This window comes from Capra hircus, chromosome 17 (assembly GCF_001704415.2).
Source record: "Capra hircus breed San Clemente chromosome 17, ASM170441v1, whole genome shotgun sequence".
NCBI classification, from domain to species: domain Eukaryota; kingdom Metazoa; phylum Chordata; class Mammalia; order Artiodactyla; family Bovidae; genus Capra; species Capra hircus.
The window spans coordinates 18,335,911-18,362,791 of NC_030824.1; the positions used below are offsets into that span (position 1 = coordinate 18,335,911).

The following is a 26,881-nucleotide window of genomic DNA, read 5'->3' on the forward strand; positions in this document are numbered from 1 at the left end:
CTATCAATCGTTTATGCCTTTTTTAAAAAACCATTTTGATTTAAGGTATCTGTATAGATTATTTAATTCCAATGACCCTGAATGATGGTTAACAGTAGCCATCACTTACTCAGTTCTTACCATGTACTATACATGATTCCAGGGGCTTCTTATGTGCTATCTAATTGTCAGAGTAGCTCCCCACAGAAGTTACTATTACCATTCTCCTTTATAGAGGAGGAACCTGAGAAACCATAGTGTTTCAAAATATTGTGAAAGCAAATTTTATGTAGAAACCGGTCCAAAAGATGACTATCTACTTCATAATATCTTTACTTTTTTTCTATATAGTTTCATTCTAGGCAGTTTGCTTTTTCTTGAAAATTAATTTCTGTTCACTTTGAATGGATTAACTGTCTTCAGATGTGAAATTTGAAATTAACTTTATTTTGGCTCCAGGTCTTTCCTAATGTGAAAAGACTTTGTAAATAGAAGGGCTGTCAGGGCTCGCCGATAAGTAGGAAATGGAGTACATACAAGGATCTCTTTGTGAAAACTTGAAGTAAATGGCAAATGTAACTCTCAACTGTTTTATCTCGAAGTATTGGAAGAAGAAATAATTTATCGCAATTTATTGTACCACAGTTTCTCAAAGAATAGCCCATGGAATCCCAAGGGTCTCTGAGACCCTCTCAGGGAGTCCATCAGATTAAAACTATATTTATAGCAAAAATAAGAAGTGATTTGTTCTTTCCATCCATACTCTCTCATGAGAGTAGCGGGGTTTTCAGAAGCTTCATGCTGTGATAACATTGTCACTCCAAAGGCTGATAGAATGTGCATTTTTATATGCTCACGTATTTTAAATTTTTGTTTAATTTCCAATACAGTAAACATTGATAGATATCTCATTAAAATTTGGGGGAGGGCCCTATTTTGCTTTTTGGTTGTGCTGGGTCTTCATTGCTGTGCAGACTTTTCTCTAGTTTCAGAGAGGAGGGGGTACGCTCTAGTTGTGATGCTCAGGCTTCTGATGGTGGTGGCTTCTATTGTTGGGCTCTTGGGCGCACAGACATCAGTAGTTGCAGCTCCTGGGCCTAGTTGCTCCTCGGCCTGTGGGATCTTCCCGAACCAGGGATCAAACCTGTCTCCTGCACTGGCAGGCAAATTCTTGACCACTGAGCCACCCAGAAAGTGCCCCTCAATAGTTTTTAAGAGCATAAAGAGGTGCTGCACCCCTAAAGTTTGAGACCTTCCATTTTAAACAATAGATGTCTTCATGTAAAGCACCCAGGACTCAGCATAAGTTAACTTCTCCACATTCTTGTTAAATTTGAAAATTGCAGATCTTTTAAAGCAACAGTTTTGATCTAAGCAAAGCTGTGTTTAGTTATGCTACTATTTGTGGAGCATTCCTTGTGCCAGGTGTAGTGGGGAGAGGCCAAGGATGCTGCTAAACAACCTCTTGTACCCAGAGAGCCTCTGCAGGAAACAGTTTATCTGGCAGGTAGAGAAACGCTGCTCTAAAGTGTGGTGTCAAAAAAGTCCCCCTCACTGCCACTGCCTCTTGGTGCCCTTCCTCGAGCTTCAGGAGGACTTTTTTTATTGGGTTGGAAAAATAAATCCTAGTTCTGGAGTTAGAAGCCAACCAGGAGTTATTACGGAAAACAGCACAGCTGGCTTTTTCAAGCTGCCAGGGTGGAATTGCACAAACCTAGTACTTAACCCCTTTCTCCTTCTGTTCAGGGTTAGGTTTAGAATTACTAAAAATTGCAGTAGGTTTAGAATTACAACAGAATTACTGAGCCAGATACACTCAGCAGTGCTGAAGTTAGGAAAACCCTGGGTTAAAGTGATATTTTCCCCTGTCCCAACCTTTATATAAGTTACTTTTGAAATATAGAGACTTAAATTCTTAATTTACAAGGGAGAAAAGAGAGATTCATGACACACCAGTGATGTTCAGCCATGGATGAACTGAACAGACATGGGGCTTTGTCTCTCTTGCCTTACTGCAGGAGAACTTTGAGGTCTTTCTTTCATTTGAAGATTACAGCAAGAGTTCTCTGGTAGCAGAGCTCCGGGAGCAGCACATTAAAGCTCACCAAGTTGCACAGGCCAAACACAAACCCTTTAGGCCAGCAGAGCCCCGGGCTGCTGAGGAGCAGAGGCTGAGCGCTGAGTCCAAGCTGCACCGACAGGCGCTGACCCTGCAGGTGTCCAGGCAAGAGCTGGAAGCCGAGCTGACCTTGAGGGCCTTGAGCGATGGGAATGTAGAAGCTGCCTTGAGAAAATGCAGGTGAGTTCTTAGTCCCCAGATCACACAGCTCATCAGAAAGGAACACCGACTTCATTTATTTCTTTGTTAAGGATAGGGCTGGTGGTAAGTCAGAAAGAGAAATACAAATACCGTATATTAACACATACATGTGGAATCCGAAAAAATTGGTATAGGTGCTCTTATTTACAAAGCAAAACTAGAGATACAGGCATAGAGAACAAGCATACAGACACCACGGGGAATGGGGGAGGGGGATGAATTGGGAGATTGAGATGACACATAGATACTATTGATGCTATGTATGACATAGATAGCTAATGGGAACCTACTGTATAGCACAGGGAACTCTGCTTTGTGGTGACCTAAACGGGAAATCTGGGGAAGGCAATGGCACTCCACCCCAGTACTCTTGCCTGGAAAATCCAATGGACAGAGGAGCCTGGTGGGCTGCAGTCCATGGGGTCGCACAGAGTCGGACACGACTGAAGTGACTTAGCAGCAGCAGCAGCAAACGGGAAATCCAAAAAAAGAGAAAAGAGTGTATGTATGTATCTATACTCATATATACAAGAGTATATGCATGGATATATAAAGAGGATATATGTACACATATAGTTGATTCACTTTGCTGCACAACAGAAACTAATACGACATTGTAAAGCAACTATAATTTAATCAACCATTTTTTTTTAAAGCTATAAGCCTAATTTTCAAGAAGCAATAAAAAATGTAAAAAGATAGGTTGGGCTGGTGACCCTTTCACTTCCGCAGAAATGACTCTTGGTTTCTCACCCTGAGAGCCTGTCTTGGTCGCCTGAGTCAGAAAGAGGGAGCGTAGAAGTCTAGTAACTGACCCCCAAGTATCTGAGTGGTTCAGATAACTGAACCATTGAGTGTAGGTCATCCTGCACTACAACACTACCCCAAGCGAGTTTTCACTGTAGACTGTGAAAACATTTAAAGACATTGTACATGCTGGTAGTGATTATACATTAGTCCAAGTAAGGCAAACACATCTGCTTCCCATGTGAGTGTTCTAACTTCTGATACTGGCTTTCTTCTAAAGGGACTTGTTTAAATATCACTGCAATACCGACACTGGGCAGTTCCTGTTCCTGACGTGTCAGAAGCTGTGTCACATGTTGGCCAGTGGCGTTCCAATGACAGTGCCTGTGGGTCTAAATCTTCCCTCCGAGATACACGAGCTTGCATGCCAGGCTGCCACCATCTGCAGTCCAGGTGACAAGATTTCTAATCTACATAGTTTCATGTTCTCTGCTTCATTCCATTTTTGTGTAGCTAATGCTCTCCTCTTACAACTGGCCATGTGAAGGTATGGAGAGATCGTTACCCCCTTTCACAAAGGGGCACTTATAATCGAATCTCTGTGGAGATTACTATTTTTAAATATTTCCAAAGTTAGCAATGTCTTTTTTAAAAAAAATATTTATTTATCTATTTGGCTATGCCAGGTCTTAGTTGTAACAAGCGGGGTCTTTAGTTGCAGCGGGTGAGATCTAGTTCTCTGATCAGGGATCGAACCCAGGCCCCCTGAATTGGGAGTGTAGAGGCTTAGCCTCTGGACCACCAGAGAAGTCCCAGCAATGTCATTTCTGACTGTTGACAATATTCACTTTCAGGGGATGGTGAAATTCCTTTCCTCCCCATATCTGATCTTACTTTCCAGTCAAGCTTAAGAAAAATATTGACCTATATTATTTAGGGTAGTCAAAGCTATGTGAAAACCTTTCTGTCTACTTTGTGGCCTTAGGATTTTGAATGGTAATTATTAGAAAGATTTGTTTTTGTTGTTATTCTAAACACATAAAATAATAGTTTAATGATTTTTCTCCACTTTCAGATTTTTTACTGGATGCCTTAGAACTCTGTAAATATACTTTGATGGCAGTAGAGCTTTCCAGACAGTGCCAAATGGATGATTGTGGAATTCTCACGAAAGTAAATTGCTCTGAATTTCTTTCCCTTAAACAAAACCCCAGCCCAATCCATTATACACCACTTTTAAATTATTTGCATAGTTTATAAAAATACTGAATCAACCTCTTATATTTTCTTACTCTACACCAGAGAACTACTTAAGGACGTGAGACCACTTCTCTTTTCTAGTCACATTTATTGGCTTTAATTTGCTGCACTCTTTTGAAACAGTGGGCCTCAAACAAGGCATCTCTGGACATTGTCCAGAGTAACTATTTATTTTATTTTATTTTTTGGCCTCACAGTTTGTGGGATCATCCCTGACCACGAGTGGTACCCGGACCCCAACAGTGAACATACCAAATCCTGACCACGGGACTGCCAGGAAATGCCCTGAGCAATAATTTAACTTAAAGCAGCATTATTTTAAGCCCTCGATCAGAAGAAACAGACTTTATAGTCTGGCTAAAATTACATTGGGCTCTAACAGGTCTGATTCTGGATTCTACTCAGTGAAGAGGGTATCTATGTCCCACAGTGTCCTTATCTGTGTGTTTTCTGTATACTTTGATATTTAGACTTCTTTCGGAACTCATAAAGATCCATATGAGGAGTGGTCTTACTGTGACTTCTTCAGTGAAGATGGAATAGTTCTTGAGTCACAGATGGTGCTCCCTGTCATCTATGAATTGATTTCGTCACTTGTACCTCTGGCTGGTAATTCTCATCTATGTAATATTTTTTTCCTGTGTATTTCTGGGTTTGGAACTGGAACTACACACAGTAACATGGATGAATCAATTGTAGGCATGAGTGTGTGCGTGCTAAGTTGCTTCAGTCATATCCAACTCTATGTGACCCTGTGGACAATAGCCTGCCAGGCTCCTCTGTCCATGGGATTCTCCAGGCAAGAATGTTGGAGTGGGTTGCTGTGCTCTTCTCCATATTACAGGCATAATGCTGAACAAATGAAGCAAGGAATAAAAGAATACATATTGTATGATTTCATTTACGTAAAGAACAAGCTATAAGGAGGCCATGCTGTTGGAAATGAGGATAGTGGTTACTCTTGGGGGGTTGACCAGAAGGAGACAAGGGGGCAGTTTCTGGGAGCTCTTAGTGTTCTGTTTCTTGGTCTGGATGTACACTTTTCTGTGTATTTTTCTGTATGTATACTTGGGTTTTTTAATTTTTTAAGTAGCAGATTGCTTTAGAATGTTATTTGATAAGAGCACAATATTAAAGTATCCCTGGGACTATGTGTTCTATGAAAGAGTTATTATTGAATTTATTCTGTTTTGTAGAAAGCAAGAGATATCCCTTGGATTCTGTGAGTTTACCATACTGCTTCGCCAGTGAAGGTATTTGGCTTCAAACATGTATAACCACTGTTTCAATTTTGTAAATATGCCAGTACAGAAAGTTCTTTAAATCCTGAATGTGAACCTGATACAATGTCCTAGTTTCTTAGTTACTACTGTTAAACTGTTACTCTTCCAAACAGTCAGGAGAGTGGGTCATTTGGCTTATCTAGTGTTAACTTTTGTGAATCTGTTCTACACTTTGGTCTTCCAAGTGGAGAAGTGGTTTTCTTCAGTTCATGACTTAAAGCATCTCAGAATAAGCATTTTCCGGTTTCAATCAGACCTCTTGTTAACTCTCATTTACTAACTTTGAGAACCAATTCTATGACTACTATGTGCATTGAAGAAGTAGACCGTCCCTGAAGACAGTTTCCAAATATGGTCTTTGTTTTTAAAAAAAAAATCTAAAGATTAAAATACTTTTATTCAAGTAAAATTCTTTTTTATCATTTCACAGGAGACAGCCTGATATTACCTGTTATCAATTCCATCTCTGCCTTGCTTCAGAACCTTCAGGAATCTAGTCAGTGGGAACTGGCCCTAAAATTTGTGATTGGTTCTTTTGGTACCTGCCTTCAGCACTCTGTGTCAAGCTTCATGAATGCCAGTTTGAGCGAAAAGGTATTATTTCGAGAACAAATACTTTCAGTTTGCAAGAATATAGATACAAAAGCACTGTTAAACAATGGAATTGGGGCCCACGTTTTCCCATTTGGCGTTGTAGTGAGGAAATGGATTATTTGCCAGGTTTAGGAAACATCTGTTGAACATCTACAAAAATGTATACTTGCATTTTATCGGAAATTGTCCATCTGCTCTTTGTTTTTACTGTGGCCGAAACTATTGTAATTATTACCTGACAACATTATGAAAAGACTCTAGAAGACAAGGTATCTATTGATAACTTGCTTATGAAGCTGGTCTCAGAAGGAATTGCATTCATTTCTACTACTCTAATTGATATTTACTAAATGCCAGTTTTTCTTTTTTTAAAAAAAACAGCTTTATTGAAGTACAGCTTTCAAAATTTAAATGCACGCATTTTAAGTATGTCGACCAATGTATTTTCACCTTGTCGCCAACACTATAATCAAGGTACAGAGTATTTTAAAAGGTTCTATTTTTGTCCTTTCCCAGTTAATTCCCCTTCACGTCCCAGCTTTCTGTCATTATAGATTAAATGACAGTGCTGTTTGCATAGGATGGTGAATTTTCAAAGTTCCTTAATATTTAAGGAAAGTTTTCAAAGCGCTTGTAGAAATGGACCTGAGGATTCTTTCCTTTTTTTTTTTTTAAGTTGTTTGAAGAGGCCCCATTAGTTAAATCCAGGCACCTTGTTATGGAATTGAAAGAGAAAGCTGTTACGTTTATCAGGGGAAATGCCACCACACTCTTGTACAAAGTGAGTATTTGTTTGTGCTAAGTTCCTCTCCCGCCCCACTGCCCCAACCCTGACTGCTTCTGAAGGTGTGCTCTGTCACATAGAACTTGCTAGAGTTGCTTTCCTTAAATTTGTAATAGTGATAAAAGACATGAAATCTAAGCAGCAAGTCGGAACTATTTTACTATAAATAACTTTTTGTGCAATGCTTGTTCTTTCTGAGTCTAAAATTAAATTTAGTGGCAAATCAGCCATTAGAGACCGAGTTCTGTTTTAATTGTGAGGAACTTGCTTCTCCAGGTGCTTTCTCCCTACAGGTATTTAATTGTCGCCTGGTGGATCTCGACTTGGCACTGGGGTACTGCACTCTCTTACCGCAAAAAGAAGTCTTTGAGAATCTCTGGAAGCTCACAGATAAAGCATGGCAGAATTATGACAAAATATTGGTATGACCTAAGGAGGCACACCTTTGGTTCCTGAAGAATTAAAGATTTAGCAAAAGAAATAAAACTGGCCTTGCCACCAGATTTTCAAGATTTAGCAAAAGCATCATCAAGCTAACTCACATGGTTTTTATTAGCTTTTCCTTTTTCTAGTGACACACCAGGGATTGCATATGAAGATCCTAAGCATTGCTTAACCCAGGGAATTGTATTTTTTTATTTCTTAAATCTGTATGCAGCCACAGAACCTCACTGCCTATTCTTATTCTAGTGTATTTGAAACCTTAGATTCACAGGCCAGTTCTTTTTCATAGGACAAGTTTAATGGATGCGAAACTTGTCTTTAATGTTTGTTTTAAAATTTGCCCTTTGTGGGGATTTTACTTGTAGTATAGCTCAAATTGGGCCTTTTCTTATGAAAGAAATCCAGACTAAATTTATGGCATCACACTAAAAGCCAAGTTACCAAAGTAATTATTACCTAAGTGTAAGTAATGATGGTTTACAAAGCAACATGTAACATTCCAACTGTTACCATAAAGAAAGACTGAAGATTATGATTTTTATCGTTGAGTTTTGCATAAAAAGTATTAAAACATTGTCTATTTGCAACTGAATTTTAATTCTGTTTTAACTTTTTAGGCAATATCTCTGGTCGGCTCTCAGTTGGCCAGTCTCTGTCAGGAAATAGAAACGAAGTTTAAGTTCTGTGAACTCAGTACTGATGCCCGGTGGGGTATTCGTCTTAGTAAACTTGGTGTGAGTATTCTTCAAGTGCTGTGAAGTTTCATCCATTCTGATAATTACCCAGTTGAAAAATGTAAAACAAAGGACTCGTCCTTTCCTTTTGGAGAGGTTGCTCAAGCTCGTGCTCAGTGACTTTAGTTGTGTCCAAATCTTTCACAACCCCATGGACTGTAGCCCACCAGACTCCTCTCCTCTGTCCATGGGATTTTCCCAGCAAGATTACTGGAGTGGGTTGCTGTGCCCTCTTCCAGGGATCTTCCCCACCCAGGGATTGAGCCCATGTCTCCTGCTTTGCAGTCAGATTCTTTACCACTGAGCCACCAGGGAAGCCCTTTGGAGGGGTTATATGTAAATATAAACTATGGCACATAAGTTTTAGGTAAATGAAGTACCCACATTTTCAGTCTCAAAGAAATAAGGACCTTTTGCCTCATTTTCGTTTTGTTCTATTTTTAAGTAAATTAGAAGCTTGATATTTCATCTACTAAGCCTCCTCATTAGGAATGTATCTAGTATTAATTGACATTTAAAGCTATTCCAGGCCTTCCCTTTAACCTCATACTTTATTGTGTGTTAATAAGTTAAAGATAATATATGTAAATGTAAATATAGGTGTACTAAGCTTCAGCAGCTCCTCCCAGGGAGAAGTAAGTTGCCCTTGTTTTTCAATTTGAAAAAACAAAATCCTGTCTTCTTTACTGTGAATGTAAAGCATTTTATTTTATTTGCAAATAGTTAGCTTATCAGGAGTGGAACCACTGTAGAATATATTTTGAATATGTATTTTGAAGCCTCATTCCTATTCCAGAATGGGACTGTTTGTTGCTAACTGCCATACTTAAGTGATGAAGCGCCAGGGGTTAGTATGACTGAGATTTTGGACCTGAAATTTCAGAGTGATGCTCAACTTAAGTAATGTAAAAGTTGAAGGAGCTATAGAAAAATGTTTCTCTATAAAATTGGACAGTGAAAGGGCACAACACGATGGTACCCTTATTCTGATACATTTCAGTTTAGCAGGATTTTTCTTTTGCCCTTTTTATTTCTAGATTTCTTTCCAGCCAGTTTTCAGGCAACATTTTCTCACCAAGAAAGACCTCATCAAAGCTCTCGTGAAGAATATAGATATGGACACAAGCATCATTCTGGAATATTGCAGGTAATTCTTTAAATCTCAATGGTATTTTTGCTATTAGCGTTACAAACTGGTAATCCTAATGAGAGAACACAGTGATTAACAATAATTATTACACATGACCCATGACCTCTGATGTTTTCTTTTGCTCAGCCCCACACTGAGTAAATCCAAACCAGATTAAATTCTCTTATATCACCTTTTAAATTCACTGTTTAGTGTTTTCCCAACTTGCCTCATGATAAGCATCACCTAGGGCCCTTAGTTAAAAATACTGATTCCTGGGTCCCTCTGTTGGTTCTGAATCAGTGGATCTGAGGCCCTTGGATCTGAGGCCAAGGAATCTGGTCTTAATAGGTGTTCCAGAATCCAGACCATTTACATGATCAGAGAAGCTTGGGATGTTCTTCCAAGCAAGTAAACTTCTGTATCAGATCAACTTAGGGGCTCAAAGCAATCTTAAATTAAAATTGGTGGAAAGTATGATTTAGGGAGAATTTTTTTTAAAAGTAACTTTAAAAATCTAAGCATAAATGTTAAGATAACAGCTTAGTGTAATGAGAACAGTCAAATGATTTGTAATTTATATTTGAGTTTTATCTGTCTGATAAATTTAGGTGTTAAATCTGCTGGCCCATTATTAGTTTCAAAGTGGTTTTCCACACATCTCATTTCACTTTTATTATATATTATCACCAGTTTACGTATGAATGAACATACCCCTCTCAGGTGCCCTGCGCGAGGTCAGATAATAAGTGATCATTTCTAAAATACCACGGATGGTGTAACCCTCACCCAGTTTGTGACAGATGAGTGGAATCTTGAGTTCTTGATAGTGAGACTGCTGAGTGCCCTTCCTCACCAGACAGGGATCTAGTTCTTTGTCCTTGTGGATGGTGGGGAGTATTGTCCCTGGCTGTCACCATCCTGGACTTGCAAGTCGGGATGCTACTCATAGCTCTAAGTAGCTCTGATTTACCTGTACTCCAGTGTAACAAAACTGCCATTCTTCAGTTTGGACTGCTGCAAAGCCAGAATGAGGTACACACACCCCCTCTTCTTTTTTAATTGAAACTGGGAGATTTTTGCCTGTTGTTTTCTGGTATTGACCTCTTTTGTAAAATTTAAAGAGCTCTAATTCTGTCAGGCTCATTTCACCATCTTTATGCTCACATGGCATCGGTGGTTTTTCTTTGGTTGACGGTGACTCTTTTGCCTCAGGCAGTCCCACTGAATAAATTTAGATGACCTTTAGAATTTCAGGGAATGACTTTAAAATTGTCGTGTGTAAACCTGAGTTTTCTGCCAGAAGCTCTGTCTAGAAAGGCATGCATTCTGGGAGATTCATGTGTAACTGAGTGCTCATTTCAGCACGTTTCAGCTGGATGCTGATGCGGCCCTTCAGCTGTTCATTGAAACACTCCTCCACAACACGAATGCCGGCCAGAGCCAGGAAGATGTGAGCGCAGGATCCACAAAGCAGCAGCGCTCCAAACTCCTGGCCAAAGCCCTCGAGATGGTTCCTTTACTGACGAGCACAAAGGATTTGGTCATCAGTCTTAGTGGAATACTGCATAAGGTAGATGAATGGTGAAATGAATGCATCGGGTCATTTCAAACAGCCCTCCTACCCTTAACTAATCAGGTATATATGGTAACAAATTGGGAAAGTAAGTCCTGTATTTTTTTTGTATTTTCAGAAAATTTTAGATTTCTGTGTTCTTATTATAATTTAATATAGTACTTTTCCTGTCTTCCCCCTACCCAAATAAAAATAGCCCTTTTTTTCCGGACTTTTAAAAATAGCACACATTCTTTGAAAAAGATCAAACTACAAAGAAGGGTATAAATCAAAAAGTAAGTTTCCCCATAATCCCATTCCTATAAATAAAAAGTTAATAGTTCGGTAGATATCTTAGATCTTAGACTAAATATACTATCTTTTTACTCTTTTTTTCATTTAACATATTTTACATGTCAATAAATAGACATCTCTCCCATTTTTGGTAGATATGTATTTATTATTCCATTATGTGGATGAAATATCCTGTGTTTAACCAGGCTTTTATGAATGGACTTTTATATTGCTTGCAAATTTTAATTACTCTAACTTGTTACAAGGAATATCTTCATACACACATATTTGTGCTCTTGTCTGGTTTTTCTTTTTTTTAGGGGATCTTCTAAGAATTGGAACTTTGAGGTCAAGGGGTAGTTTGATGGGGGAATGAAGGTGGATGGATGGGGAAATAAAATTATATGACTGCAAGAAATACTTCAGTTAAAGTTTTGTCTGTAATTCAGCCAAAAGTAATATAGACTAGCTCAAAATTTATAGGCACTATAGAAATCATCTTCTCACTTTGTTTAGTGTTACTATTCATGTGAATTTAGTTGCCATTTAAATTGTTTTTTTTTAAGTAATGGTATGTGGGCAGAAACGGAACAAAGGAAATATTTCCTTTCTCTTTATAAGCATATATAGATACCACCCAGCTAGTTTTTGTAGCTTATATGTGATTATAGCTGTAATGAAGTCCTTTGAAAAGGTTTTACTGGGAGGCCCACACTTCTAATTATGTCATTTCCAAAAAAAGGTCAGTTTTATCCTGTTCTAATTTTTTCATCATAAAAGACAGAAATAGAATTTTAATTTAAAAATCTTATAAAATTGTAAAATTTTTATCTGTTTATTTTTCTAGGCTTTTAGTCGCTTAAGAACATTTTTCATTATTCAACCAACTTTGTCTCACACAGGTTTTTTAAAAAAGAGCTTTCAAGATGTTTTAAAGCACATGTGTTTATTCTAAGAGTTGATTTTAGAGATGAGAAAATGTTAGTTCATTTTTTAAAAGAATAATCTAATTTAATACGGTAATGCACTGAGGTGTTATATTTGTAATCTGTGCCAATGAACATAACTGGCAACATCAACTAGCCTAGCAACATCTTTAGTTTTGATGTATTTTTGTTTTTATGCAGTTGGATCCCTATGACTATGAGATGATTGAAGTTGTCTTGAAAGTCATAGAAAGAGCTGATGAGAAGATAACCAACATTAATATTAATCAGGTAAAACAAATATATCATAGATTTTAAAATTATGTTTTAAATTTAGATCATTTTTTAAAAATTACTGTTATTTGGTGTCTTTCTGAACTGTTCTCTGAGCTCATTTGAAACTGTACATTTTTTTTTTTTACTCTATTTCCTTTTCTTTAAAGGGATACAGAGTAAGAAGAATTTTTTTATTCTCCATGCTTTATCTTATTTTATTTTTTGGCCACGCCTTGTGGCATATAGGATCTTAGTTCCCCAACCAGGAATTGACTCTGCACCCCTTGCATTGGAAGTATAGAGTCTAATACAAAGTCTTAACCACCAGAGAAGTCCCCTCTCCATGTTCTATCTTAATCCAATTTTTACTCTACAGGGGCAATTTAAAACTCGCCAAAAGTACAAAGCCATTAAAAGACTGATATAGAAGAATTAAGGCAAAAATATTTGTCATCTGGCAAAGCAATCCCAAAGCATGTAAGACCCAGAATCAGATTTAGCTTTCTATATTAGATAGGTCCTGGACTTAATTCTATTTGAGTACTTGCAGTAACTTACTGGGCTTCCTCCCTGGTGACTCAGATGGTAAAGAATCTGCCTGCAGTGCAGGAGACCCAGGTTCAGTCCCTGAGTTGGGAAGATTCGCTGGAGAAGGGAATGGCCTCCCACTCCAGTATTCTTGCCTGGAGAGTCCCATGGACAGAGGAGCCCGAGAGCTACAGTTCATGGGGTCTCGAAGAGTGGAACACGACTGAGCAACTAACACTTTTTTTAGTTAACTTCCTATTCTTTTACATATTTTGGTCATAGGAGCTTATATATTTTCTCAAATTAGCTTTTAAAAATCAAAAGAAAATGGGTTGATTTAAAAAATAGTACAAGCTGCAAGGATTTCCCAGGCGTTCCAGTGGTTAGGATGCAGCACTTTCACTGCCAGGGTTCAATTCCTGGTTGGGGAGCTAAGATCCTGCAAGCCTTTAGGTACAGTAAAAAAAAAAAAAAGTTATACAAGCCCCCAAAATATAAGATATAAACTTAAAAGAAGATGCATGTGTGCACAATCGCTCAGTCGTATCCAACTTTTTGTGACCCCATGTAGTGTAACCCGCCAGGCTCCTCTGTCCGTGGGATTTTTCAGGCAAGAATACTAGAGGGGTTTACCATTTCCTTCTCCAGCAGATTTTCCTGGCCCAGGGATCAAACCTGTGTCCCCTGCATTATCAGGCATATTCCTTATCACTGAGCCACCTGGGAGGCTATGGAAGCCTTGAGAGAGGACATAGAGGATTGATTTTAGACCTACTGCCTATGTACTTAGAGTGAAATCAAGTGTTTCTAAGATACATCTAAAACTATTTGAAGAGACTATAGAGAACTTCAAACTGTGGAGTTAAGACATCCCACCAGCAACAACATTGTGGTGGTTTAATTTCCAGTGGAAATTAGTGTAATTTCTTTAATAATCACAAAAGTTATGGTTTAGAAGAATAGTATAATCGTTTTAAAGTTAAAACTACAAAAGGTTTTGATCATCTTTATGAGGAGAGACTGTCCCAGGAATGGAGTCCTGTGATGGTATAGAATTAGACATAAAACTCTTAACAATTAGTTTAATCTCACAGGAAAAAAACCTTTTTATTTTAATACAGGCACTAAGTCTTCTGAAACACTTGAAGTCATACAGAAGAATTTCTCCCCCAGTGGACCTAGAACATCAGTATATGTTGGAGCACGTCATAACTTTGCCATCAGCTGCCCAAACTAGACTGCCTTTTCACCTAATATTCTTTGGCACAGCACAGAGCTTCTGGAAAATTCTCTGTATGTTCATTAACCTCTTTTGAATTGTTCTGAATAGCCAAAACCTTTTCCATAGGTAAATCATACTATCTTTGTTTCCTTTCCAGCTACAGAACTCAGTGAAGAATCCTTCCCAACCTTGCTCTTAGTTTCCAAATTAATGAAGGTAATGGGTTAAAACTGTGAAAGTGGTATCTTTGTTCTGTAATTTTTTCAGCTCCTCTGCAGAAAAATTTATGTAAAGCCTGTAAAAGTGAGCATATAAGTCAGTCATATAAATTTTCCCTTCTTTGAAGTTCTCTTTGGACACTCTGTATGTGTCTACAGCCAAACACGTATTTGAAAAAAAGCTGAAGCCCAAGCTCCTGCAGTTAACACAGGGCAAATCCTCAACACTCATTAACAAGGAGATAGCCAAGATCACTCAAACCATCGAATGCTACCTGTTGTCCATAGTTAACCCAGAGTGGGCCGTAGCCATCGCCATCAGTCTTGCCCAGGATGTCCCAGAAGGTATGGATTCTCCCTTTAATTGAGCTTCAAATGGTTGGCTGTGTTGTTTTTGTAACTTGTAAAAAAAAAAAAATGATGCTTCTTTCATTTCCTTCTGTTTCTTTTAAGGAGAAGAAGTATGATAGCTTAGAAATGTATGGGCTGTCCAGTGGTTAAGATTCCATGCTTCCAGTGCAGCGGGAGGAGTTTGGTCCCTGGTCAGGGAGTTAAGATCCCACATGTTGCATGGCATGGCTAAAAAAATTTTTTTAATATAAGTAAAGAAATATATTTGCCCCCTGTCCTCACTTGTAGCTCTGTCATATGTTAAAGAGGCACCAGTGAGGGGGCTTCCCTGGTGGTCCAGTGGCTAGGACTGTGCTCCCAGTGGCAGGCGGTCTGGGTTCAGTCCCTCGTCAAGGAATTAAGAGCCCACATGCTGTAACTCGAGTATTTTTGAGATAACATCTAAAACTACTTGAAGAGAGTATAGAGAACTAAGAGTTCAAATGCCACAACTAAAGATCCTGCCTGCCACAGCTAAGACTTGGAGCAGCTAAATAAATACATTAAAAAAAAGAGGCACCAGTGAACTAAGCAAGATGCTATGTTGCTCGCTTGGGGCTTAGTGCCAGAGGCACTGCCCAACTTGAGTATAAACTCATACCCTCTCATGTCCAATCATACGTACTTTCTATAATGAAACCTTAGACATTGTCACATGGTCAAACAGGTACACAAACACTTACTGCCATGTTTGCAGTTGTAACAAAAGTCGAAAATAAGTAATTTTTCTAAATGCTCGTTTGTCAAAAACTGGTTAAAAAAATAGAGTATTCATAGAATAGAGTACTGTGTAGCTGATTTGGAAAAATATCTGAGATATATATTAAGTGAGAACAGCAGATTATGTTCCATATATGATCTTATCCCATTTGGGATAAAACGCTTATACACATGTGTGCACACTTGCACTGAGAACTTCCAGAGGAATGTAGAGGTCTAGGGAGTGGGAATAGAAGCTGAAGAGATGGCCCTCTGTGGACTGCTTCCTTCTTTGTCTCCTTCTGTCCTGCTTAAATTGTTTTTTTTTTGCAATCAGTATGCCTTTCTGTTGTTTTAAAACTGGCTGATTTAACTAAAATACGTAGTCTTGAAAGGATTATGATTTTCTTTTAAGTCTTTTCTTTATCTCTTTAGGTTCCTTCAAGATGTCCAGTTTGAAATTCTGCCTGTATTTAGCTGAGAGGTGGCTTCAGAATATTCCATCTCAGGTGAGTCTAAACTGTAAGAGGGAAGGCCCTTTCTTAAATTGAAGTATAGCTGATTTACAATATTAGTTTCAGGTGTACAACATACTGATTCAAAATTTTCATGGGTTACACTCCGTTTATAGTTATCATAAAATATTGGGTTTTATTCCCTGTGCTCTACAGTATATTCTTGCAGCCTATTTACTTTATTCATAGTAGTTCATGCCCCCCTCCCAGCTTTCCTCTCCCGACTGGTAAGCACTAGTTTGTTTTCTCTATCTGTGAGTCTATTTCTGTTTTGCATATATACTCATGTGTATTTTTTAGATTCCACAGATAAGTGATGACATCATACAATATTTGTCTTTCTCTGTCTGACTTATTTCACTAAGCATAGTACCCTACAGGTCTGTCCATGTTGTTGCAAATGGCAAAACTTCATTCTTTCTTATGGCTGAATATATTCCTTTATATATATATATGTATGTGTATATGGGTGTGTGTGTGTATATATATATATATGTATACACCTCCAGTACACTTGCCTGGAAGATACACACACATCACACAGAATATCTTCTATAGCTGTTTTTCTCTCAGTGGACACTTAGGTTGCTTCTGTATCTTTGCTATTATAAATAATACTGTTATGAGCATTAGGGTGCAGGTTCTGCTTTTTTTTTTTAAGGTTCACATTTCTATTTTTTTTTAACTTATTTTTAATTAGATGGTACTTGCTTTACAACATGGTGTTGGTTTCTGCTGTACCACAGTGAGAATCAGCCACAAGTATACATATATTCCCTCCTTCTTGAACCTCCCTCCCCTGCCCTCATCTCACCTCTCTGGATTGTCAGAGTCCACTTTCTTTTTAATTTAAGTTGTGCTCTCTAGCATCCCTTTTCAGCCCACCCTGGTGATAGATATTTTCAAGGGTTGGGGACCTAAACTGGAGAAAGAAGATGAGGCTTGGTGTAGATACTAAGGTTGTGTAACTAAGGCAGGAAGGGACCTTGATTGATAAAGATGGATTCTTAGTCTCACTGAAGATTTAGAAAACAAGTTTCTGTTTGCTTGGAATTTTTTAAAAGGATGAGACACGTGAAAAAGCTGAAGCTCTGTTGAAGAAGCTTCATGTTCAGTACCGGCGATCAGGCACGGAAGCTGTGCTCATAGCCCACAAGCTGAACACTGCAGAGTATTTAAGAGTGATCGGAAAACCAGTACATCTCATTGTCAGTCTGTACGAACATCCCAGCATAAATCAAAGAATTCAGAATTCATCTGGGAAAGATTATCCTGGTGAGGGCAAAACTCTTTTTGTATCTTTCTATCCAAGGAGAATTATTCTTTTGATTCCCTGGTATCTTGCATTGAAAACTTGGGGTTCTTTTTTAATTCTTTATCTTGAATATCTTAGATATTCACACAGCTGCTAAAGAAATAGCTGAAGTCAATGAAATTAATTTGGAAAAAGTCTGGGACATGTTGTTGGAAAAATGGCTGTGCCCGTCTGCCAAACCTGGTGAAGTAAGTGCTTGCTTTGATGGTGTCTGTTGTTGAGTATGAGCCAGTGGCGTCTTCTCAAAGAAGAGGGTGATTATTTGTCTCGCCATGATATGACTTCTCATTAGAAGTACAGAATCTTAGAAGGAACATTTGAGCATTTTAATACCTTCTGTTATCTGATGAGTTTTAATGAAGTTGTTTACTTTTTCTTTTCCTTTAAATATTATTTTGCAGCTAGTCTATCTTTTCTTTTTTCTCTTGCCAGTATTTTTTTAATTGAAGTATAGTTGATACATTCTTCCTTTTAATTGATGATTTCAGATGAACTGTTATATAATAGAAGTGGCCTATGCTTAGACTTTAGGGTCATATGATTTTTTATTTCGAAATAATTTTAAAGGTACAGAAAAGTTGCAAGAATAGTACAAAAGAATAGCTGTGTATCCTCCACCCAGATCTGTCAGTTTTTAAACATTTTGCCACATCTGCTTCTTCATTCTCCCTATAGTATGTTTACCCATAACATTTTTCCCAACCCTCTGATAGTAAATTCCATGTGTCATGCCCCTTTACCCTTAATAATTAGGTGTGTAATTCAAAGAGCAAAGATTTTTCTCTTATTGAACCACAGTATAATTATAAAAATCAGACACAATTTTGATACAGTATTGATAAAATACATATATGTATATGTTTGTATACTTGAATTTATGGTCCATGTTACAGTTTAACCAGTTGTGCCAATGATGTTCTTTATAGTAATTTTCTCCTCTGAGACCAGAATCTAATCCTGGATTATGTGTTGTATCTGTCATGTCTGTAATTTCTTTCACTCTAGAACAGTTCCATAACTTTTCTGTCTTTCATGACACTGAGATTTTTGAACAGTTCAGGCTTGTTATTTTGTCAGTGGCCCCTCCCCTTGGGCTTTTCTGTGTCCTCATGATAAGACTGGAGTTTTGCATTTTGGGCAGTATGTTACCTGGGTGATAGGGTGTCCTTCCCAGGGTATGAGGTTTAGAGGCACATGATGCCTCTTTGCCCGAATAGAGGGTGTGAATTTAGATAACTTGGTTACACTGTTGTCTATTTCTCTCAGACACAGTTACTATATTTCCTTTTGTAATTACTAAGGGAGGTGTTTTGAGACAGTGTAATATCCTTCTCTTCAAATTCCTCCCCGCACCACCCATAGCCCTGACAGTCTCTGTTGATGATTTTTTACTTAACTCTTTTATCTGTGCTGAGACTTTGTCTTTTTTGGAGGGTGCAGACTCTGGTTTGCAAAATGTCTCATTCTGGATTTATATTTCTGATGTTTCTCATGATTAGATTCAAGTTATGGATTTTTAGCAACAATATTCTATGGGTGATACATTTTCTTCAGTGTATCACGTAAGGAGACACATAATATCAGTTTTTTAGAAATAATATTAACATATAAATTCGTGATGGGATTCAGCAATCCAAATGCAAAATTTTCTGCACCGTTTCTTCTGAGATTTCAGGGAGAACTTAATTAAGGGGATTCTGTAATTCTTCTGTTCACCTAGGCAGGTATCCTTGGAAAAAATGTATTTGTAAATAAATAGTATAACTGATGTGACATTAGCTTTAAGTGTTTACCAAGAGCAAGGACCATGTATCAGTGGAAACAGAAGAGTTAGAAGCATATCCAGGCCACATAGAATCTATGGTTGACACTCAAACTCCCATGTTTTAACATAGGCATAAATCTGCAACTCTAAACTGAAGTCCCTGTGAGACTAGAAACTGTATTTATACACCTAATGCACCTTAATACATTTCTGTGTAAGTCCCCTTAAATATATACTGAATGAATGGACAACTCATACAGTTCACAGTCCTTTCCTTTTAAAAGTTACCCAGTGAATGTAAACCCCAGGAGGACAAGAATATTTGTTGTGTTCACTCAGGGAGCCCATGTGCCCAGAATTACGCCTTGTGCATGGTAAGCACTCAGTATGTATTTGTTGACCGAATGAATTTGAGTAAACCCATTTTTAAAGCAAGAATCTTCTCATAAAGTGATGAATTACACTAATTTCTTATCTGTAAATGTAATTGTTTTAAAAATCTTTTTTTTCCCCTTTGTTGTCATCAAACATGGAGGTGCTGGGAGTTGAACCCCAGGCCTTGCACACGCTAAGTGTGTACTCGGCCACTGCACCACACCCCTTCCTGTAAATATAATTTTGCATGTTGGACTTTTTCATTTAATAGACTTTCATAAGCTTATGTAGTCAATCAATTTTCTTCTGTTTTTAACTTGTTTATCTACTTTTTCAAAGACACCATCAGAATTGTTTGAACTTCAAGAAGATGAAACGCTACGAAGGTATTCTTCCTTTACTTATTTGTCTACACCCTGTTCCCCACTAGGAATCTTACCAATGATTTTAAAACCAATGGTTTTAAAAAAGGCTTTCTTAGTATAACTCGGATCAGAACCTCTGAGAAGAATCAGTTCATTGACACATGACTATGAGTGTGTTTAAATATCTCCAGTCAAATAAATAAGAAACAACCAAGATCCAGAGTTTCTGAATCCTCTGTGAGTTCGTACATTTAGCAGAGAATGTACCATGAGCAAAGGAAAACTCTTATGTAGCCAGGACTCCGACCCCAGACTTGTACATGTTCTCTGTCCCTGTCGAGCCAGGCTGGTTCAGATATGGGCCACCAGGATTCCTTTTTCACTTCTAACCTAAGACTGAGACCCAGAAAGGCACACTGGTGGCACGTACTGTAAGTCTGATTGGTAATGGCTTGCTCTCTTGAGCAGACTCTTATCGATGCTCAAATCAGAAAACATGGTAATCCATTAATGATGCTTGGCTTAGGCATGGGAGAGGGAGTGGTGGCATGCATGCCAGCTTCTTGCCATTTTGGTGTAGGCCAGAAGTGTCAATAGGTCGGGTTACTCATGAAGCTCTACACCCTACATCAGCCCTAGAGATCCGATAGTGAGAGAGGATATAGGAAGATAAATCCCAGAAAAGAATTTCTCCTGATCTGGGCAGAACTGGTCTAATACCCCTTCCAGGCTCTCCTTCCTCTGGGTACTCCCTCATCCTTTGTTAGTCCTTCCAGAGCAAGAACACATTTGTCTGAGCAAGAGGAAGCTCCTGGAGCATCTGACCGAAGCAGCCAGCATGGAAAGGTTTAGGGGGAATAGTTCGTAGAGAAAACTCCCAAGATGGAGATCCCAGAGAGTAATTCATGGCAATTTCATAACTTCCTGTCTTTTCCCACTGGAATCTCTATCCCTTCTTCCTCCAATTTGCCTGATCCATCTTTCCCTTCTCTTGGGGGCCTGGGGGAAGGCAGGCAGTCTTCCCTGAGTCCCAAGGTTAAAATGTGCCACTAACAAGGTCCTATGAATTAAAATACAAGTTTCCATGTATAGTGGTGTTCAGTGTACTTTGCAGCTATGGTTTGTATTAATTTCTTAACCACAGAGATTTAAACTATCAGAGGTTGCTTAGGCCATTTTCTAGGTGAGAAGAGTGAGGCCTATCTTTTGTGTCTTTATTATCTTCTTTAGCTGTGAAGGAACCCAAGAACAGATTAAGCATCCTTTAAAGGGGAAAGTAAACAGTGGCCTTGATCCATAGCCCTTCAGGCCTTTGTTTGGGCTGTCTGATGCTGTTTTTTTATGGATAATAAAGCAAATCTCTTGTTCTGCTAATCAGTCACTAAATTAAAATCTAAATGTAATAAATATTTTTTCAGAGTCCTGTATCTCCTTCTGTCTCGTCCAATCGATTATAGTTCAAGAATGCTGTTCATCTTTGCAACATCAGCCACAACCGTAAGCTCTAAAAACTTGGTTAAAACTCATCTTTGTATCTCATATCTCAGCTTAACATTTTTTCCCCGTGTATTACTATTGACAGATGACTAACATAATGCTTTCTCTGTACTTACTCGAACTACTCTGTCTTACTTTGTAGATGAGGTTTGTAGTATCTGCTGAGTTCCATTTAGTGCTGGCTGCAGAAACATCCTATTTTGCAAACTGAGTGGTACAACTGTTGGCTGTTCCCACGGGTTATCCACATTCACTGTCCTAACACCCTGGTCCAGTGTTAGTCACTCAGTAGTGTCCGATTCTTTGCAGTTCCATGGACTGCGGCCCACCAGGTTCCTCTGTCCATGAGATTTCCCAGGGAAGAATACTGGAGTGGGTTGCCATTTCCGTCTCCAGGGGATCTTCCCGACCCGGGGATTGAACCCGGGTCTCCCTCACTGCAGGCAGCCTCTACTGTCTGAGCCACCGGGGAAGCCCCCAGTCACATTCCTAATACCAGGGACTCCCAACCAGCAGGCCTGAGAGAAGTCTCCACCCTGGTCTCCAAGCCCTGCCTGACCTGTCGCACCCCCTCCCTGCTAAACTCTTAACTAGTCAGAACTTCCCCTCATCCGTAAAAACATGTGACTGACCTTCAGGCTTGTCTGTATAGGAATGCTCTCTGGGGAACTTTCCCGGCAGCCCAGAGGTTAGGGCTCTGCGCTCTCAGTACCGAAGGCTCAGGTTTGCTCTCTGGTCAGGGAGCTGAGATCCCACAAGCTACAGGGCGTGGTCAAAAAAAAAAAAAGGTATTCTCTGAGGCAGTTGGAGCTGAGGGAAAGGAAAGATGTAGGTCAAAGGATGGAAGGAAGAAAGAGGGAAAGGCTAAGATGCTGATCGTTTGTCCTTGATGACAAGCTGCGGGAAGGAAATCCCTCTTTCTCTTGGCATCTTAGTTTATCTGATAGTTATCCTGGCAAGTAAGTAAAAATGATGTTCCTTGAAAAGTACCAGCTTCAGCTCCCAACTCAGCCATACAAGTGCTTTTCCCTGAGAAAGTCATCGCACTGCCTTGTGTTTATGTGGACTTCCTATTGTGTCACGTAGACATTAATGAATACATTTTGATTAATTAATAACATGTATGCAAACATGAACTCAGTTATATATTCAGGAGTTGAGGTTTAATAAAATGAACTTTTACTGCTTCATCAAGAACCCTCTTAAGTGGACATCTCTCTTGTTTTCAGTGCTGAAAATGTGAAGAATGCGGCGGCTGTCACAGCCGTTCCTACCGTTTACCCACCAGTGCTTTTGCAGCATGAGTGCACATACTGGGTTGGTCAAAAGTTTGTTCGAGTTTTCGATGTTAAATAACATCTTATGGGAAAAACCTAACCTGAACTTTTTGGCCAACCAGTATTAACAAAGTGTAAATGGTAGAGTCCATCATGGTATTATTATGAAAGTGGTTCTCACCCTGTTCTTTCTGAAAGACTGTGAGGAACCCTTCAGCCCCCAGGCAGGGTCTCATGGAACACAATTTGAGAACCACTGAACCCGCTCCCCCAAGGGCAAACATAGACTTTAATCTTTCTCTTTTTTTTTCCCCCCTAATTTGGCCATGCACATGGCTTGAGGGATCTTAGTTCCCCCACAGGGGATTGAACTGGAGCCGTGGGCAGTGAAAGTGCAGAGCCCTAACCACTAGACTGCCAGAGAATTCCTGGCTTTAATCTTTTGAAAACCAAAATGGCTCGTGTCACCTAGGCTGAAGCTCAGTTACCCAACTAGAAGCCACGGGTGCAGCTCTAAAACCTCTCTGGTCTTACAGATGCTCAGCATGCACCAGCTCACTTTTGCCCACAGAACTCGAGCCCTGCAGTGTCTCCTCTATCTGGCTGACAAGGAAACGATAGAATCTCTCTTCAAAAAATCCATCGAAGAAGTAAAGTAAGTGGAATTTTTAAAATTGTGTTAATAGAAAACGGGTCACTCTTTGGAACCATAGGTTTTAAGCCTCTTAGTTCAGAATATTGCATTAGAGGGGGCTATGTCAACAAGATGCTCTTGTCTTGAGAGTCCTTATTCTGGCAGAGAGGAGATAGGCCCTGAAGAACATCTTGTCTCTCTCGAATCTTTGAGACTTTCAGAAACTGAGTGTTTTCTTCATTTTCCTCCAGTTGATTTCTTTCTAATATTTCTTGACTATATCTTAGAAGCCTCAAACAGACATGTAATAGACCAGTCCAATATTTCTAAGTGTTGGCTTTTATTTTAAACATAAATGTGGCTAGTGAGGAGATTCCCATTTCCTGCCTCTGTTTTCCAGATCTTACTTAAAATGTATAACTTTTCTGGCATCATTTGAGGCGCTGAATATCCCCATCACGTATGAATTATTTTGCAACAGCCCTAAAGAAGGAATGATTAAGGGTCTTTGGAAAAACCACAGCCACGAACCCATGGTATGTACACTGAGATACCTGCAGTGGCGGCCTCCATCCTCTCAGATGCTGCCTGCCCACCACTCAGATCCCTGAAAGACAGATCCAAAGAAACCCTTGGTTCCTGAACAGCTTTGCTGCTCTGAGAGCTTTTCTGTTTTCCTCTCCTGGCAGGTGACATAGCAACTTGGAAGTCGCCTTACCTCTCACCTAAAAGCCTAAGGCCTGAAGCCATCCCTTCCTACCAGGGCGGGGTGGTGGGGGGAACACTTCTTTAATCCCCCCAAGCCTGTCTGTCCTCATCTAGACAGACTGTCCTTGTGCAGGAAGTTTTATTCCTCTTCCTTCTAGTTACCAGTGGGAGTTCAGTCTCTGAGGCAGCTGGAACCCAGGACAGGAAGGATATGGGGCCAACAGGCAAACTGTTCTGGGACACAAGAAACAAAGGGGGGAGGAGGAGGAGCCTGAGATGCTGTTTGTGAGTCCATAACATCGAGAAAGAAAAATATATTTTTTTTCTTTCCCTAGACAGATGAGGGTCTTCATTGAAATTAGGCAATAGACACAGGTTGGCTGTAAGCATATTTTGTCTTCAGCTATCCTACCTTTTCCAAAGATGGTTGAATTTACTGGTGTCTTGAAACAGTATGATTTTTTTTTTTCCCCTGCTTCAGGCAGTAAAGTTGGTGACTGAGCTTTGTTTAGAATACAAAATCTATGACCTGAAGCTTTGGAATGGACTCTTGCAAAAGCTTCTTGGCTTCAATATGGTAAGTAAAACTCAGTGCCCTAGACTGCGGTATATTTTAAAGATTTTGCGCAGCACCTCCTAAACACTTTGCACTGATACTTGTTACTGAACAGACGTATGCAGAAAATGTTCACTCTCATTTGGTTCATGCCCAACTTAAAGAATATGGCATGAGGCCAGAGAAAGTGTAGTCTCAAAACTGACATAAATTTCATTAGAAACAAACAGAAGATTCCCTGACATCTTTTGATGTTTGTGGATTTATAGGTGACCTTCTCTGGTGACCCTCAGAGAAGATACATTTTCCTGATATTCTTTGTGAAAGTTTCAGACTCCTAGATTGGACTTTGGAATTTTTTATTTGGGTAATCTTCAGAACTTTTCTGTTTTATTTTTTCAGATTCCTTATCTAAGGAAGGTTTTAACAGCCATTTCTAGCATCTATCCTCTGTGGCAGGTATGTAGTTTTCTAAAATAAATTTTATAGAATTTAATCTTCAGACTCACTGACCTTGTGACTCACAGGTACCCTGGATTAAGTAGTCAGTTCCTCAGTGAAGCTGCAGGGTTCTGTTCCTTTGAAATGGTGCCTGGACCAGGAATACTCAGCTCAAAGTTTGCCTTCCCCAAGACATCACTTCCCCCAGTCCTCTAGGCCTCATGAATCACATCTCCATTTATGCCCTTAAAACACATGGACTCAACTATAACACTGGTCATGATATAATTTATTTATTTTAAAAACATTTATTAACTTATTTATTTGGCTGCATCAGGTCTTCATTGCAGCATTTGGGCTCAATAGTTGTGGCATTTGGGCTTAGTTACCCAGCAGCATGTGGGATCTTAGTTCCCTGATCAGAGATAGAACCCCTGTTCCTTGCATTGCAAAGCGGATTCTTAACCACCAGACACCAGGAAAGTCCTGGTATAAATTATTTTAATCACACATGTGACTGCCCATCTTGGACTTTGAAGATTCCTAAAGTCAGAAACCCTGTCTGATCCATCTTTTCTGAATTTCACGTGTTGTTACATACACAATCACTGTACATATATGTGATACATATAATATATAATACGTGAGTGCTGAGTCACTTCAGTCATGTCTGACTCTTTGTGACCCTACGGACCATAGCCCATCAAAAATAATATATTTTACTTTTAGTTTAATAACTTAGAACATATGCTAAGTAAAACATGAAAATTTTCCTTTACTACTTCCCTTCATAATCTCCCCAGGAGTGACTACTGTTCTTTGTTCTCTTCTAGAGTTTTCCTATTATCATATAAGCAGGTGTATATATACATGCATGTGTATATTGTGTGTGTGTGTGTGTATGTATTCATTTTTGTACATATAAATTAAATCACATTATAGTTGAAGTTTTTTTCCATGTAATGATGATATCTTGAAGATTGTTTCCTATTAACACGTACAGATCTCCTTTTTTATTGAGATATAATTCACACGTCAAATTTACCCTTTTAAAGTATACAATTAAGTGGCTTTTAGTATATTCACAGACTCACAGATAGAGAATACAAAGAAGTGATTACCCAGAGAGAAACGGGGAGTGGCAAATTAAGGATATAGGACTAAGAGAGAGAACTGCTGTGTATAAAACAGATAAGCAGGACTTCCTTGGTGATCTAGTGGCTAAGGCTGCACTTCCAATGCAAGGGGCCTCGGTTCAATCCCTGGTCAGGGAACTAAATGCCACAACTAAGAGTTCACATGCACAGTGAAGATCAAAGATCTTTCATGCTGCATCTAAGACCCAGTACAGCCAAAATAATAAAAGTAGATAAACAGCATGGACATATTACATAGCATACGAATTATAACCATTATCTTATAATAATCTTTAGTGGAGGATAATCTGTAAAAATACTGAGTCACGATGTTGCATACTTAAAACTAATATTATCAATCAACTATATTTCAGTTTTTAAAAATATAAATGAGAGTATTTTGCAGAGCAAAAAACAATAATAATAAATAAGCCAGGATTATGTGTTAATATCCTAAAATATATAGTATGAGGAATATTCTAGAATCTTGATGATCTAGAACAGGGAGCTAGCAACTTAAGATTTTGGTCTTAAGGTCAAGAATATAAGCTCTAAATGTATATGGTTCTGTGACTGCAAAACAGAGTTCATAAGATCCCAGACATGAGTTCTTTAATACACGTGTTTCCACAGGTTCCCTACTTCAGCAGAGCTTGGCAATGTGTGGTTCAGATCCCACTACTTTCAGGTATTTTTCTGTCCCCTGAAATGTTGACAGTAGCATTTTATAGTTTTGTGTATAGACACATTATTGGGTTTGTTTTGGTTTCTTTGTGCCTGTGTGTTTTGGTGTGGGCCATTTTTAAAGTCTTTCTTGAATTTGTTACAATATTGCTTCTGTTTTTTATGTTTTGGGTTTTTGGCCACAAGGCCTGCCGGGATCTTAGCTCCCCAACCAGGGTTCAAACCTGTGTC

At 38.9% G+C, this 26,881-nt stretch overlaps 1 protein-coding gene across 1 annotated transcript in view; it reads left to right on the plus strand.

The window, feature by feature from the left end:
• The window catches only part of KNTC1 (kinetochore associated 1), a 68,043-nt gene that overhangs the window by 36,267 nt on the left and 4,895 nt on the right, over positions 1-26,881 (plus strand). The window contains exons 34-58 of the mRNA XM_005691388.3: positions 1,998-2,278; positions 3,327-3,499; positions 4,122-4,219; positions 4,777-4,915; positions 5,503-5,559; positions 6,020-6,183; positions 6,860-6,964; positions 7,261-7,389; positions 8,029-8,145; positions 9,183-9,292; positions 10,640-10,847; positions 12,251-12,340; positions 13,975-14,146; positions 14,233-14,291; positions 14,422-14,638; positions 15,818-15,891; positions 16,962-17,172; positions 17,291-17,400; positions 19,692-19,738; positions 21,136-21,214; positions 23,028-23,146; positions 23,526-23,661; positions 24,315-24,410; positions 24,792-24,848; positions 26,600-26,654. Of these exons, the coding sequence (XP_005691445.1) occupies positions 1,998-2,278; positions 3,327-3,499; positions 4,122-4,219; positions 4,777-4,915; positions 5,503-5,559; positions 6,020-6,183; positions 6,860-6,964; positions 7,261-7,389; positions 8,029-8,145; positions 9,183-9,292; positions 10,640-10,847; positions 12,251-12,340; positions 13,975-14,146; positions 14,233-14,291; positions 14,422-14,638; positions 15,818-15,891; positions 16,962-17,172; positions 17,291-17,400; positions 19,692-19,738; positions 21,136-21,214; positions 23,028-23,146; positions 23,526-23,661; positions 24,315-24,410; positions 24,792-24,848; positions 26,600-26,654 (3,103 nt within the window). The remainder of the gene's footprint in view (positions 1-1,997; positions 2,279-3,326; positions 3,500-4,121; positions 4,220-4,776; positions 4,916-5,502; positions 5,560-6,019; positions 6,184-6,859; positions 6,965-7,260; positions 7,390-8,028; positions 8,146-9,182; positions 9,293-10,639; positions 10,848-12,250; positions 12,341-13,974; positions 14,147-14,232; positions 14,292-14,421; positions 14,639-15,817; positions 15,892-16,961; positions 17,173-17,290; positions 17,401-19,691; positions 19,739-21,135; positions 21,215-23,027; positions 23,147-23,525; positions 23,662-24,314; positions 24,411-24,791; positions 24,849-26,599; positions 26,655-26,881) is intronic.